We start from the raw sequence: 13,208 nt of genomic DNA, 5'->3' as shown, positions 1-13,208 counted from the left end.
GCAGATGACCCACTCCGTACCAGTCCCCAAGTAAGGGGGGACCCTGGGAGACCCCATCAGGGCTCCCTCTCCTGTCCACCCCCCCCCTTGATGAGCCAGCAGACAAGGGCAAGGGGCTGGTGTTTTATATGGGGCTTTGTCAGGGAGGGGATACAGACATGGGGTGCAAAGGTAGAAAGTGAAGGGTGATGCCATGGCACAGGAATGCTGGGGATGGGGTGGGGGTGGCTGCTCCGCTCGTGGCACTCTCTGGGCTCCTGCCCGGCAGTAGCTCATGGGGTCCGCCTGGAAGAGAGGGGAGGCAAACACAGCTGAGCTGGGGGAAGAGGAGGGGGAGGATGGGGTGATGCTGGCCTGCCGAGCCCTGTGTCAAGCAGGTGGGCACCAGCTGTCCCACGGCCCAGGGCGATGCGATCCTGTGGGGCTGGCTCTCCTGCATGGTGGAGAGGGAATAAAGTGGCTCTAGGGACTACAGGAGAGCTGTCCCCATGGGGGACAGCGTTGGGGAGTTCTGCCCACCAAGGGGAAGAGAAATCACCAGGGAGAGGAGCTGGGATGAGGCTGAGCAGCCTGATAGGGCTGGGGAAGGGTGCTGAGGGGCTCTGTGGCATGGAGCATCTCTGAGCACCTCCCCTATAAGCCCCAACACAGGGCTGGTCTGAGCCCCAGTGAAAGCAGGACTCACCTAGGCAGCATCAGCCATGCATTTATCTGTGGAAGGAACAAAACCAGAGATGAGCTCATCCGCAGGCTCAGTGAGATCACTGCCCTCCAAACCCTCCTCAGAGAACCCCCGCAAGAGGCTCTTCCCACCCATGCATCCCTCTGAGGCTAGGACCACAGAGGCATGTCTGTTTACAGGCGCAAGCCAGACATCCATCCCATCCCATCCCATCCCATCCCATCCCATCCCATCCCATCCCATCCCACCCCTTCTGACCTCAGTGCAGGAGGACCCACGTGGATGGGGTGCCAGGCTCAGTAGGGCCCAGCTTCCCGCCACCCTGTCTAACCTCTCCAGCCTCTCCTCCCAGCTGCTCTTACCTGTTTTGGGCAGGATGAGGATATTTTCATCTGCCAGGCCCTGTTCCCTGGAGAACTGGGTGAACCTCTCCAGGCGCTCGGGACTGAGCTCCTTAGTCCTGCCTGCAGCCGGGAGAGCAGACCATGTAAGGATGAGAGCAAGCCCCGCTACTCATCATCTAGCGGGCAGTACTGGGTTATATGGCCCAGGGGCAAGGTAAACCCAGCAAGAGCTTAGCAAGAGCAATTCCCTTCAGGAAAGTGATCCAGGCCCAGCTATGCCACATGTCACTCAAGGTGACACAGATTTCACTGGTCACTCTGGATGCTGGGCAGGACCTCATGTCCTACCCACAGGCTTGGGCATCCCAACCATTGGCCCAGGGAGATCCTGCCACCCTTCTCCTGTGGGAAAGATCTCCCAGCCAAAGAAATCCTGGGAGAGCTTGCTCATCGGGGTGCAGAGTGGTGGGTGGCATGTGGGGGTCCCAGCGCTGGCACAGACGTACTATAGAGCAGGACCATGGTGGAGGTGCCAGTGTTCTTGGAGATCTGGGTGGCCACCAAGGCATACTCGTTGTAGTTGGTTTCCACGACGCGGATGTCGTGCTTGCTGCCCCAACCTGCAGTGGACAGAGAGGGCACATCTCAGCCTGGCACACCAAGCACTGCTGCACTCCTCTATGCCTTGGCAAGGGTGGGGAGCAGGCAGGTAGCACCAGGCACAGCTAACACCAGTGCCAGGCCAGGAGCTGGGGGCAGCAGTGCCCATGCCCAGGACACAGGGCTGTGCCACTGAGGTATATGCAAGAGCTGTGTCCTGGCACCATCCTGCCTGCAAAAGGATGAGCTGAGACTCTGGCCTGTGGGGTTAGACACTCACGTGGGCTGGTATAGCTGAACCGTCCTGGTTGCTCTGTCTTGATGTAAAGGCTGTTCCTCGTCTCACACCGATCAGCCCTGGGAAGCGAAGTGCAAGGTTGTTGAGGGGCTGGACAGGAGCTGCCTGCGTGACCATGGGGGAAACACCAGCACCACCAGCCCTCCCCAGCACCCAACACGTGGCTGTCAGACCTGCTAGTGCCAGGGGAAGTCAGTGCACCTGGTACCTGGCAGGATCAGGTTCCCTGTCACCCCAAGGGCACCTACCATCTGCCAGGCAGGCCCTTCTGGGGTCAGGGAAGTGCAGGGACTGGGGCAACCCTTAGGCATAGCAGTCTGGGGCTGCCCCCCATCTCCCCTGGTGCCAGCAGTTCACCCATCATGTTGCCTGTCCGCACTTGGGGTAGGTAGAAGTGACTTCCAGGTTGCCATCTGCAGTGGCTGAAATGATCGTGGTGCACATCTTCATCAGGTGCTTCTTGTCCTTGAACCAGTTGGAGTTGGAGGCCAGGCCGATGCTGTACCATTTCCCTGTGAACTGTACACAACCTCGTCTCAACCGCAGGCTCGGAGCTGTGCTGTGTCCTGTTTGCCCTGACACCCACTGCCCAATGAGTGGCAGCAACAGGGACAAGTCTCACTCCTCAGCTGACCAGGAGCACCTGGCTCAGGCCACTTCTCTGTCCCATATCGGTCTATTCCTTGTGGCAGGACTGTATCCTGGCATCCTCATCACCAGGGGGCTTCTACAGCCTTTGGAAGGTCCTGCTCAGCTCCTGGTCCCCACAAAACCCAGAAGCAAGGAGTCCCCCTGGTTAACATCATGCCTTTCATTGCTCAGCACTAAGGGCATTTTCTTCCCATTCCCCCATGCCTAGGTAGGAGGACAGGAACATCCAGCTCAGAAATGCTGCCGGCATCTGACCAGGGGCACAAAAAGTGGCTCAGTTGCTGCCGTGGCAGGAGGCATTGCTTGTGGAGGCGAGGGGTAGGCGCCCAGAACGGCCGGCAGCTGAGCCGGCAGCCCAGCCTGGGCCAAGGGCCAGCACTGCTGTCTCGAGGGGCTGCTCCACTCACCCCAGACTGCTCCTCAGGGTCAACAACCTGGAGGACCCAGAGGAGAGCTGGCTGCAGGCATTGGAGATGTCCAGAGCTGGAAGCACTGGCAGGCTGAGGTGGCTCGGCAGGGACATGCCAGACCCCCGTCCTTGCAGGATCTGCCTCCAGCCCCATCACCTTCCTGGAGCAGCTGCATCCCCCAGTTCACGGACCAGCAGCTCTCTGAAGGAGCTGGCAGCATGGCTGCTGCCCCAGCAAAGGGTGAGCCTGCTCTGCGCCCCACGGGGCTCAGGCCAAGGGTCTGGGACCCCAGACTTGCTGCCTGCCTGGAGCTGCCTTTCTCTGCCAGGAGCAGACTGTGGCCTGCCCGCCATGGAGGCAGGAGGATCACTGACACCTCAAGCATGCCAGCATCTGGCTGGGGGGTCTGGGGAGGGCAGAAGGGTGCATGGGACCCCCCTGGCAGAGCAGCCCTTGGGGTGGCTTGGGGGCTGTGTTCGGGAGGTGGAGGTCTGTGGCCCCTCTCCATGCAGTCTGTCAAACCAAGATTACTTTTTTCAGTTCCTCCCTCCAAGACCTCCGTGCATCTATAGAAACGCCACCAAATCGAGGTCCACCAAACCGAACCCCCAGAACAGCCAAGGGTTGGGGAGCTAAGGGTGCATCGGGTGCCCTCCTCCTTCCAGAGCCCAGGACAGCCTGGTCCTGCTTCCACCCATAACACACCCTCCACACATCTGCTGGGAGAAGATCCCCACCGTGTGTCCCTTGCGCCCCCACGTCAGCCCCCATGCCGGCCCAGCTGCTGTTACCTGGTCCTCCTGGAAGTCGGCTTGCACAGGAACATCCTCCTGTGCACGCAGCGCCCCGAGCAGGGCTAGCCCCAAAATGCTGAGCAGTGTGGCCTGCATGTCTCCCAGCTCTCTGTCCTTCCCTGTGCTGAGCAGAGCCGAGTTCAGGCAATGTGCCAGAGCGCCAGAGACTCAGGCAAGCTCCCTATTTATGGGCAGGCCGTGCGATGGCCCCGGGGGGCGAGCGCTGCAGGCAGGCCAACCCCGTTTCCCCCCCACGCTGTTATGCAAGCGAGAGCAGGGTCGAGTGCTGAATCCGAAGTGCAGCCTGGGAAGCGGCAAATTTTTCCCTCCTGTTGATTTTAGATGTTTGCCTCCGGGTGCCAAACCTCCCTGCAGCAAAAACACAACTTGGAGCCAGTTTAGCAGCTGTCCCTGCCCCCCAGCGCAGCAGAGAGCTTGGGACCGGCACAGGGAGAGCCAAGGCTGGCCACCAGCGTGGGAAGGGGGCCAGGGCCACCTGGTGTGACCAGGACCAAGGGCCAGGGTTTGCCGACTGCCCCGATCCTTTGCAGAACAGCCTCACTTGGGTTCAGAGAGGGGACGAAGCAATGCAGAGGGGATACTGGATGCCTGTCATGTCCTGATCCAGCATATGAGACCCATGGCCACCTTTGTGCACTCCTATGGGACCCTCACCTTCAACCCAACCCAAGTCCATGCATCGCCCAAAGGAGCATCTTGGCTGACCCTGCTGCCTGCCCCAGGCCCCACAGGCCTCCAGATGTTTCATGAGGAAGAAAAAAGTTCAGTTGGCTCCATGGCTATCTTGGCCCCACCCTCCCTCTGGGACCACACGATTCCAGCGGTCCAGTGTGGGTTTACAGCCCCAATCTCTGTTGTGCCCTTCTGGCAGGAGCTGTCAGCATGGCTCAGGCACTTCCCGGCACTTGGGGGTGCGTGGTCCTGCAACACTCCCAAATCCAGGCTGGACAGCGCAGGTCTGAGCTGATCACCTCCCAGTGCCAGCTTCGGATTTGGCTGTGGGGCTGGGCTCGCCTGGTCCTCAAAGGGCTCCGGTGCACCCAGAGCAGTGTGTCAGAGACATCTACCAGCACCGTGTCTCTGCGCCCGGGGAGGGCCTGACCATGCTGCCTTCCCCAGGCGCTTGGCACGCTGGCCCGGCTAACTGGGGAGGGGAATTGAGTTGGCAGAGAAACCTGTCTGGAAGAAAGCCAACAGCGGGGAACCCAGGGTGCCAGGCAGGGGAGTGAGCTCCAGGCCCCTATGACCTCTCCAAACCCTCCCCTGGGAGATGCCAGGCCAGTGTCCTAGGGCTGGGGGTGAGCACGGGGTGTCAGTGCCAGAGGTGGGCAGCCGGGCTGGCCCAGCTTGGACATCCCTGCTGGGATGCACCAGGCACAGCATTAGCCTGGCCGTGCCTCTTGCCAAGGCCAGGGCTCTGACCGGCCGGCTGCCCACCGCCAGCCTGGTCGTCGGCAGCTCTCCCAGCAGCGCGGCCTTGCCAAGACCCTTTACATAAGGAGCCTGTTTTCACAACAGCTGTTTTTTTCCTCTCAGCAGCCCACCCAGCCCCGCTGTCTGAGCACATTCCCTTCCCCATGTCCAGCTGGGAGTCACTCCTTCCCCAGCACAAAATGCGCCGAGGGCTGAGCGGGCCCCGGCTCCGCAGCTTTATTAAAACAAAACAAAAGCTGAGCCAGGCAGGACTGAGCATCACGAGAGCCCGGCCAGGGCCGCTGCATGAACCCAGACCGGGGCTCGCTCAGCACCAGCTGGTGCACAGCCCTGTGGGTCCTGCAGGGAGGGCACTAGCCCTTGCTCTGGTGCACCCTTGGGTGCTGGATGCAAGCTGCCAGCTGGGGTTGGCACCCCACTGGGTGCTGCAGCTGCTGGGAAAAGTTCTCTCTCCAGTGGGCAACGGAGGCCTGGAGGATCCCTGTGTGTCCCCACAGTCCTGTGTTGAGGCAGGGCCCCAAAGCCATTCCTCTCCCCTGGTGTCCCCTGCTCCCTGCCCTGGGTGGCAGGAGAGTGTGCCTAGGAGGGTGCCTCGGGGTGTCCAAAGGTGCTCGGCTCTCACAAGTGGCAAAACCGGGCAATGGCCTGTGGCAAGTGCAGGAACGTGGGGACATTGGCAGCGAAGGACAGGTTGAGCCCACTGCTGGAGCAGAGCGGAGCAGAAGCAAGAGGGAAGGGTCTGTATGGAGTTACATAGGCTCCAGAGAGCTGGGGAGGGCTTCCCACTTGGTGTCCCATCTCCTAAAGACCCTGTGCCATGTACACCTCACCATGCTGATCACTACCGCAATGCAGTCACCTCTGGGGAGCAGCACCACTGCTGGGCGCGGGGCTGAAAGCGAGCTGCAACAGGGGGACTGGAGTCCATAACACGTCGACGCTGCAAAGCAGCAGGCTCGGCCAGGAAGCCGTGTCGTAGCCAGAGCAGCCAGACAGCCGGGGGGATTTGTGAGCCCAGCCGGACACGAGTGCCTCGCACGTGGGCAGCTGGGACAATGGCCGGTTTCATCAGGGGGCTGGCAGCGGACGAGTCACGTGGCGGTTCCTTACATAACTCCCCTGATAAACAACATGTGTTAACAGTTTCCGCTAAGATTGCAAAACGCCCACGCTGGAGGCAGAGGGTTATTTCCCTCCGCAGGGGCTGCAGGGTGGCCAGGGCACCCAACCGACCTCTTGCAGAGGGGCCTGTATGTAAACAGCTTTCCAGCCTGCTGTTGGCTCAGCACAAGCAGCTGGGGACTGCTCCCTGCTCTCTCGAACCTCCCGGCTTGCACTGGGACATTGGTACTGCTCACCCAAAACACCCCAGCCTCAGACCACAGGGTGAACACCTAGCGTGGCAGCCCTCCACCAGGCTGAACATGTGTCAGATTGGTGGGGAAAGGGGTCTTGCGAGGGGCTTCAGCCCCATGCTTAACAGGATCCAGTCCCTAAATCCTGGTTGCATCCCTGGTTCCAAACCTGCCATGGCCCCTGCAGAGAACTGGATGCTCCCTACATGCAAGGGACTTCCTCTGCTTTGCTCTTTAGCTGGGCTCTGCCTGGTGCAAGGCAGGGTTTGGGAAGCACTGGCCATATAGTGGTCTGACCCCAAGTGGTAGCAGCCCCTTGGAGAATGTGATCCACAAGGCTGGGGCGGGGAAATGGAGTGTTTCACTGTCCCAGAGGCCCTGGCAATGGGAAGCAGGACCACTGCAGGGCCAAGGTTTCCTTCTCAGGGATCCCTAAGATGTGAGGGATCTCCTGGCTTGTCCTGGGAGAAGAGCTGGTCCAGAGCATGTCCTCAGCAACCCCCAAGCCTGCGCAGCCTGACAGCACCAAGAGCCGTGCTTTTCCACAGGTGCAGCGTTGTCACCGTGCTTTGCTGTCACTGAGCTCTGGGCACTTCCTCACCTACGAGCCAGAATAACTTGAATTATAGGACCTGAGAATAAATTAAGAAACATCACAATTCCTACCTTGGCATCCTGTGGTTTGGGTCAGGCTTGGGAAGGGGAGGACGGGGTTGTGCGGAGGGGCTGCACGTCCCCCCAGCACCACAGGCAGGGGCTGCTAGCTGCACATGCCCACAAAGGCACCGGGCACCTGTCCAGACTGGGAACAGCAGGTCAGGGCTTGGTCCCCGAGCTGGGCACAGAGGTGACGCCAGCAAGCTCGTCCCCAGGTGAAGGTTGTGCTGGCCTTTCTGTGGCAGGAGGCCTGAAGGGGTGACACACCTGAGGCAAGGACCCTTTTCCAAGGTGTTTATTGGGATGTCATTGGCTGCTGCAAGAACTGCAGGGCACAGAGCAGAGGGGTGACACAAAGCTGTGGTGACATGGCAAGGTGTCACCGCAGCTGGAGGAGCTGGGGAACCTCAGGGCTCATGCCGGGCTGTGGAGCAGGCAGAGGTATCTGACCAAAGCCTGGCCAGCCCTGGCTCTTGCACGGCCCTGTATCTGCAGGCAGTCAGATGGGATCAGGGTTGAGCTCTGGGGACCTCCCGGCAATGCCATCTGCATCTACGATTTCGTTTCTGGAAATAAAAGAGGTGCTGAGAGGCTGGGGGAGATATCAGAGCCTAACAGCAGGGCTGGAGACTCACCTCTGCCTCCCCAAGAACCAATGATAAATGATGGAGCTATCCGTGGGGACCCCAGTCCTCATCCAAGGGTGTCCCTCTCCCTGGGGACCCCAGCATAGATCAGCCCTCATCCCAGGGTGCCCCTGTCCCTGGAGATCCCAGCCCAGCCCAGCCCTCATCCCAAGAAACCCCAATATAGACCCCATTAAGCCCAGTCTGACCCATACGGGGGCCAAACGGGGCTTTGCTTTGCCAGGGTGCATCCGACGACTGCTCTGGGGGACGCCTTGCCCCCTCCTAGCCCTGTGCAAGGGTATGGAGGGACTCCTGGGGCAGTCCTTGCTCCCCCTGCCAGACCAGCATGCCTGCACCCCTTGAGCAGGACCACACAGCCACGGCAAGCTGTGGGGCCAGCCCAGGGTGCCCAGCCTGCAGCCAGGGCAGAGAGAGCCACCACAGCACTCACCACCCTGCAGGCGCAGCCCAGCCCACATGGGCACCACCAGCCCCAGAGCTGGGCACCAGGCCCCGTGTGGGTCCGTGCAGACCAGCCTGAGCTTGGTGCATAGAGGGGGTTCAGCGTCTCGCTGGGGATCTGCAACTCACCGTCGAGGATGTGGAATTCGTCTGCGGAGTCGCAAAACCCTGCAACAGAGAGAGCCTGGGGCAGTCACCCTGCCCGGGCACCTGGGACACCCCTGCCGTGCACCCCAGGGCCACTGCTAGGGCACAGCCCTGTCCTTCGCCGTGAGGGAAGCCATGGCATGGGGACAGGCCCCATAAATGTCCCCGCTGTCAGGCGATATGGGGCCACAAGGTTCTCAAACCCCTTGTGGACATGCCTGCCCTCTTCTCCCCATGTCGGAGGTGCCAGCACCACAAACCCTGCCTGGTGCCAGATCCTTGGGCACAGCCCTCGCCATGGGCATCCCATGCTCCCAGGGGACCATATACCACCTACCGTACGTGGGGAAGTAGTAGGTCACATCTTCGTTCAAGCCCACAGCCCTGACATTCTGCTCGAATCTGTCTGCGACAGCATCACTGACCCGGCTGGCCCGTCCTGCCAGGGGAGGGAAACACATGCCATCAGTGGCCTTGGGGGACAGATAGGACATCTGTCCCCACCAGAAAGCCCCCAGCTCTCCTGGCCCCCTGCAGCAGAGGCTCAGGGCCAAAGGGCTTTTCAGCTCAGAAAAGCTGGTTACAAAACCTGGCCACTATCACAGCAGTTTCTGCTGATGCTCAGGAGGAGAAGCTGCAGCTTTCCAGGGTGAAATGACCTCTCATTTGAACGTGACACCAGCTGTGGGGAGGGGCAGTGAGCAGCAAGCGAGCAAAGGCTGATATGCCACAAACCAGTGAGCAGAAATGTCTCGATTCATCCAGCAGGATTTGCCTCCCTGTGACTGAGCTGCCCCCATAAGGTTTGCTCTGCGGCGATTCTTTCCATTCCCCTGCAGCATTTGGGGACAAAACTCTTCATCTGGTGACAAGGCCCTGCTGAGCTCTTCCACGAACACCCTTGCATCTGGATCCTCCGTGGGTCTGGAGGGCTCAGCATCCCCTGAATCCAGCATTGGCCTACCATTTCCAAACCACCCCAGCCCTACTCCCTCAAGTCCCCTGGCCAATTGTGACTCAACTCACACGCGCTGGACGTGACCCCACCAGCTTGCATGTGCCAGACATGGTGCCACCAGCTCACACATGCTGGCCGGAGAACCAAGGGCAGCAAGATGCCTGATGGGAAGGGGAACAACCCGGGGCTCTGGGCAGAAGGATCAGCCCCTCACCCCAGCCTTGCTCAGCAGTACACCCAATTTGGAGCAGCTTTGCTGTGCATGGGGCCCAGACATCCACCAGTACCCGTGCACCTCAGCTCCCAAAGCAGCCCCTCAGCATCGACCCACCATAGAGTTTGACGGAGATGCTCCGGCCTTTCTGGTAATAGAGGATGGCGTAACTGCTGTAGTCCGTCTCCCCCACCACCACGTCCACCTTGCTGCTGTAGCCACGGCCTGGGAAAGACAGCCACAGCACAGGGCAATGCCGCTTAGCTCCCAGGCATGGCCAGCATTCCCTCTTGGGTACATGATGGGACTGGCACCATCCAGGGGCCTCAGCTTCACCATGAGAGGGGCATATAAGCTGGTGAACATCAGGGCCAGAGCTGGTGCATCCTGCTCCCCTATGAGGATGCCATTTCCCACCAGTGGGTACCAGCCCACCACCGATTGCTGCTGCCCATGATGGCATTCAGCACTGAGCACTCTCAGAGCCCCTGACTGGAATACTGGAAGGGCGCTGGGGAAAGAGGACACCAGAGGACACCCGACCTCCTGGCCAGGAGCAGGGCTTGGAGGCTCCAGCTCTGCGGTCCCCATGCCACCCCAGGCCTGCCTGGCCTCCCTCACCCTTTAAGAGGAAACGTCCATGGGCCTTGGCAGGGAGGTAGCGTTGCTTGATTTCCCAGCACATCCCGTCCCTGTATGGGGAGAAAAGGACTTTGTCTGTGCAAGCTGGAGAGGACCTCCCAGGATGCCAGGTCACTGCCCTCCCTATCCACCAGGGTGCACACAGGACGTGTTTTCTCAGGACTTCATTTTCTCCAAGGGAGAGATGCTGCAAAGGGTCTTCTGAGAGCCCTGTGGGGCTACAGTGAGAGATCTAGAGTACAAAATCCCGGCAAGCCTGAGTGCCCACTGATCCCTCCCGCTTCCCTGCAGCAGGTCCAGGCCTGGCCTTGGCTCCTCAAAATGCTCCAACATCCTGTGAAGGCCAGGTCGCCCTGTGACCAAGGGGAAGCTCCCACACATGTGCCAAAGGCCAGCTTCCTCCACTGTATTGCTGCCGAGCTGGCACTTAAAAGTCAGGCCCCTGCTGGGCAGCTATGGAGGGACTGCATGTCGGCTTGGTGCCTCAGTTTCCCCAGGTGGGTGAGAGCTGCATGTGTTGTTGCCTAACCCCTCAAGACCCAGCCTTGACAGCCCAAGGCTGCTCTGGGCTTGGTGGCTGCTGGGCTAGTGCAATACCAGCCCTGTCATGACCAGGACTTTTAGCATGCTACCTCCTGAGGGAGATCCCACCTCTGCTTTGCTCCAGGGGCATAGCTCTTCCTTGGAGCTCATGGCCAGGGCACTGGCCCTGGTCTGACCTGCCTGCAGCATCCCTGTCCCTCCCTGGAGTCCTGGTGGGCCAGTGTCACTCACAGCTTCCTGAAGGTGCTGATGGACAGGCTCTGCCCTTCAACAGCCACCACCACCGCCGTCGCCTCCAAATGGTGGCTGTGCTCTTCCAGGTGGCTGCAGCGGGAGGCCACGCCAATCAGGAACCACTTCCCTGCGAACTGCACAGCACGGGACTGGCACTGCCTGCCAGGCTGCAGCCCCTGGACCACCACCATCCCACAGCCTGAGCACCTGCTGCCCCAAGCCCACAGCTGTGTGGCAGCAGGAGCCAGAAATCCCCCTGAATGATGCAGCTTGGGGGCTGCCTGCAGGGCCAAGGTGCTCCCCCTGGCCACGGCCATGCCAAGCCGTGCTGGCACAGCCCATGTCCAGCCAAAGGTCTGATTCTGATCCTGCTCCCCAGGAGAGGGGATGGGAACTGGCCCAGGCCAGAGCAAGCACTGGGTGCTGCCAGGCTCATCAAGACAGCGCCTGTTTCATCCTGGTGCCATAGTTGACACAGCCGAGAGGTGCCACACGGGAGTGCCAGCTCTTATCAGTGAACAGAAAAACATATTTCCGTGACATTTCCCCTTGCTTGGCATCTCTGCCCATGCCCGTGGCCCCTTGGTGTGCCCAAAGGCACTGCTCACTGAGGCCCTTGTTCGGGAGCAGGCAGGTGGGACGGAGATGGACAGATAAGAGGTGGCGAGGAGCCAAGCAAGCCATGGGCCTCAGCCTGGCACAGGGACAGACTGGAGCAGGACGGCTGCAGGGAGTGAGATGGCCAACGCGTCCCCCCGAAACCTGACACTGACAGCAAGGGTGAGAGTACCCAGAGTGGTTCTGGGCAAGCGGGTGGGCAAGCCTCAGCACCCTCCAGCCACAGCCCGGGCCTAGCGGCCCTGGCCCAGGGGCCCCACAGCAGACGCCCCCAAGCTCCTGGCTGCAGACCAGCACCTCAAGCCCCAGCGCTGGGCCTGGAGGCTGTGCCTGGTGCCCTGCGGGGAGCAGTGAGCTCCAAATACAAAATCAAGAGCAATTGGACCGGCCCTGACTTGGCCACGGCCCCAGGGCTGAGCAGTGCGAGTACTGCGGGCAGCTGTGGGAGTAAGGCACCCCGGGGGATGGCAGCCAGCCAGGGCTGGACTGCCTGGGGTGAGGATTGGGCCTTTGAAATCTGCCCCATGCGTCAGTTCTCTGGACACCTCACAGACCCTGCGTCAGGCACTTCTCAGGGTTCAAGCTGCGGGGCTGAGCCACTCTGGACAGGCATTAACCCTGCTGTGGCCCCTGACTGTGTGGTGTGGGGGACATACTGGGGGGGCCAGGTCTAGGGGGGGACACACTGCAGGGTCAGGGCTGGAGGAACATGCTGGGGGGTCAGGGCTGGGGGGGACGCGCTGACAGACCAAGTCTAGGGGGATATACCGTGAGACCTGGTCTAGGGGAGACACTGGGAGCCAGATCTGGGGGGTGACATGCTGGCCAGGTCCTGGGGGAAGACATGCTGGGGAGCCAGGTTGGGGAGGACACGCAGCAAGGCCAGGTCTGAGGGAGGACACACTGGGGTGCCGGGAGTGGGGGGGACATGCTGCGGCCCTGCAGCATCTCTGAGCTCTTGGGGCCCCCCTGCGCTGCTCCGAACCAAGCCGGCCCTGGCCTTACGTGCCCCCAGCCCCGTCTCTAGCCGGGACAGGCCGGTAGAGCCGCCTGCAGGCCCTGAAACACCCCAGCCCCTCACCTGGGGGAGGCTGAGGTTCTCCTGAATCGCGACCTTCTCGATGGGACTCTGGGGAGGTGGCGGCCGCCTCCGCTTCTGCCCCTGCGACGCTGAGAGAAGGAGGGCGAGGAAGAGCAGGGTGGCACGGGGGGCCATGGTGCCCTTCAAGCCCGGAGCAAGGCCCACGTCGCTGTGGCGTGCAGCGCTGGCTGTGCCGCGGCGGGACACGGGGCCGGGGACAGCGCAGCCGCTCTGACGGGAAGCGGCGGGGCCGGGTGCAGGGGCCGGAGGGCGGCGGGGTCACGGCAGCACCACGGCCTGCCTGGAGCCCTGCCAGGCAGCAGGGCCCGTGGCCCAGCAGCCTCGACGGCCTGCGCTGGGCAGGGGAAGCGCTGGAGGGCCAAGGGGCCGAGGCGGTCAGGGCAGTGGGGGCCGAGGCGGGGGCGGCACCTTGG

At 61.4% G+C, this 13,208-nt stretch overlaps 2 protein-coding genes across 2 annotated transcripts; both read right to left on the bottom strand.

Moving 5' to 3' along the window:
* Window positions 1–109: 109 nt before the first annotated feature.
* Window positions 110–3,960, bottom strand: LOC106494242 (lipocalin-like). The gene is made up of 7 exons (XM_013954469.2): window positions 3,777–3,960; window positions 2,304–2,443; window positions 1,907–1,983; window positions 1,533–1,646; window positions 1,045–1,146; window positions 686–711; window positions 110–285 (listed from the first exon to the last, which is right to left on the bottom strand). Exons 1-6 carry the CDS (start codon window positions 3,873–3,875, stop codon window positions 686–688), a joined length of 558 nt encoding a protein of 185 aa, XP_013809923.1. The 5' UTR covers window positions 3,876–3,960; the 3' UTR covers window positions 110–285.
* A 3,597-nt stretch (window positions 3,961–7,557) lies between these two features.
* C8G (complement C8 gamma chain) lies at window positions 7,558–13,137 on the bottom strand. The gene is made up of 7 exons (XM_067309092.1): window positions 12,775–13,137; window positions 11,073–11,209; window positions 10,278–10,348; window positions 9,774–9,881; window positions 8,822–8,923; window positions 8,467–8,505; window positions 7,558–7,812 (listed from the first exon to the last, which is right to left on the bottom strand). The coding sequence occupies exons 1-7, from the start codon at window positions 12,907–12,909 to the stop codon at window positions 7,799–7,801; spliced, it is 606 nt and encodes a 201-aa protein (XP_067165193.1). The 5' UTR covers window positions 12,910–13,137; the 3' UTR covers window positions 7,558–7,798.
* Between the last annotated feature and the right edge of the window lie 71 nt (window positions 13,138–13,208).

Source organism: Apteryx mantelli, chromosome 21 (assembly GCF_036417845.1).
Source record: "Apteryx mantelli isolate bAptMan1 chromosome 21, bAptMan1.hap1, whole genome shotgun sequence".
NCBI classification, from domain to species: domain Eukaryota; kingdom Metazoa; phylum Chordata; class Aves; order Apterygiformes; family Apterygidae; genus Apteryx; species Apteryx mantelli.
Note: the sequence above shows the minus strand (reverse complement) of the source record. Positions and strands in the feature narration are given on the sequence as shown.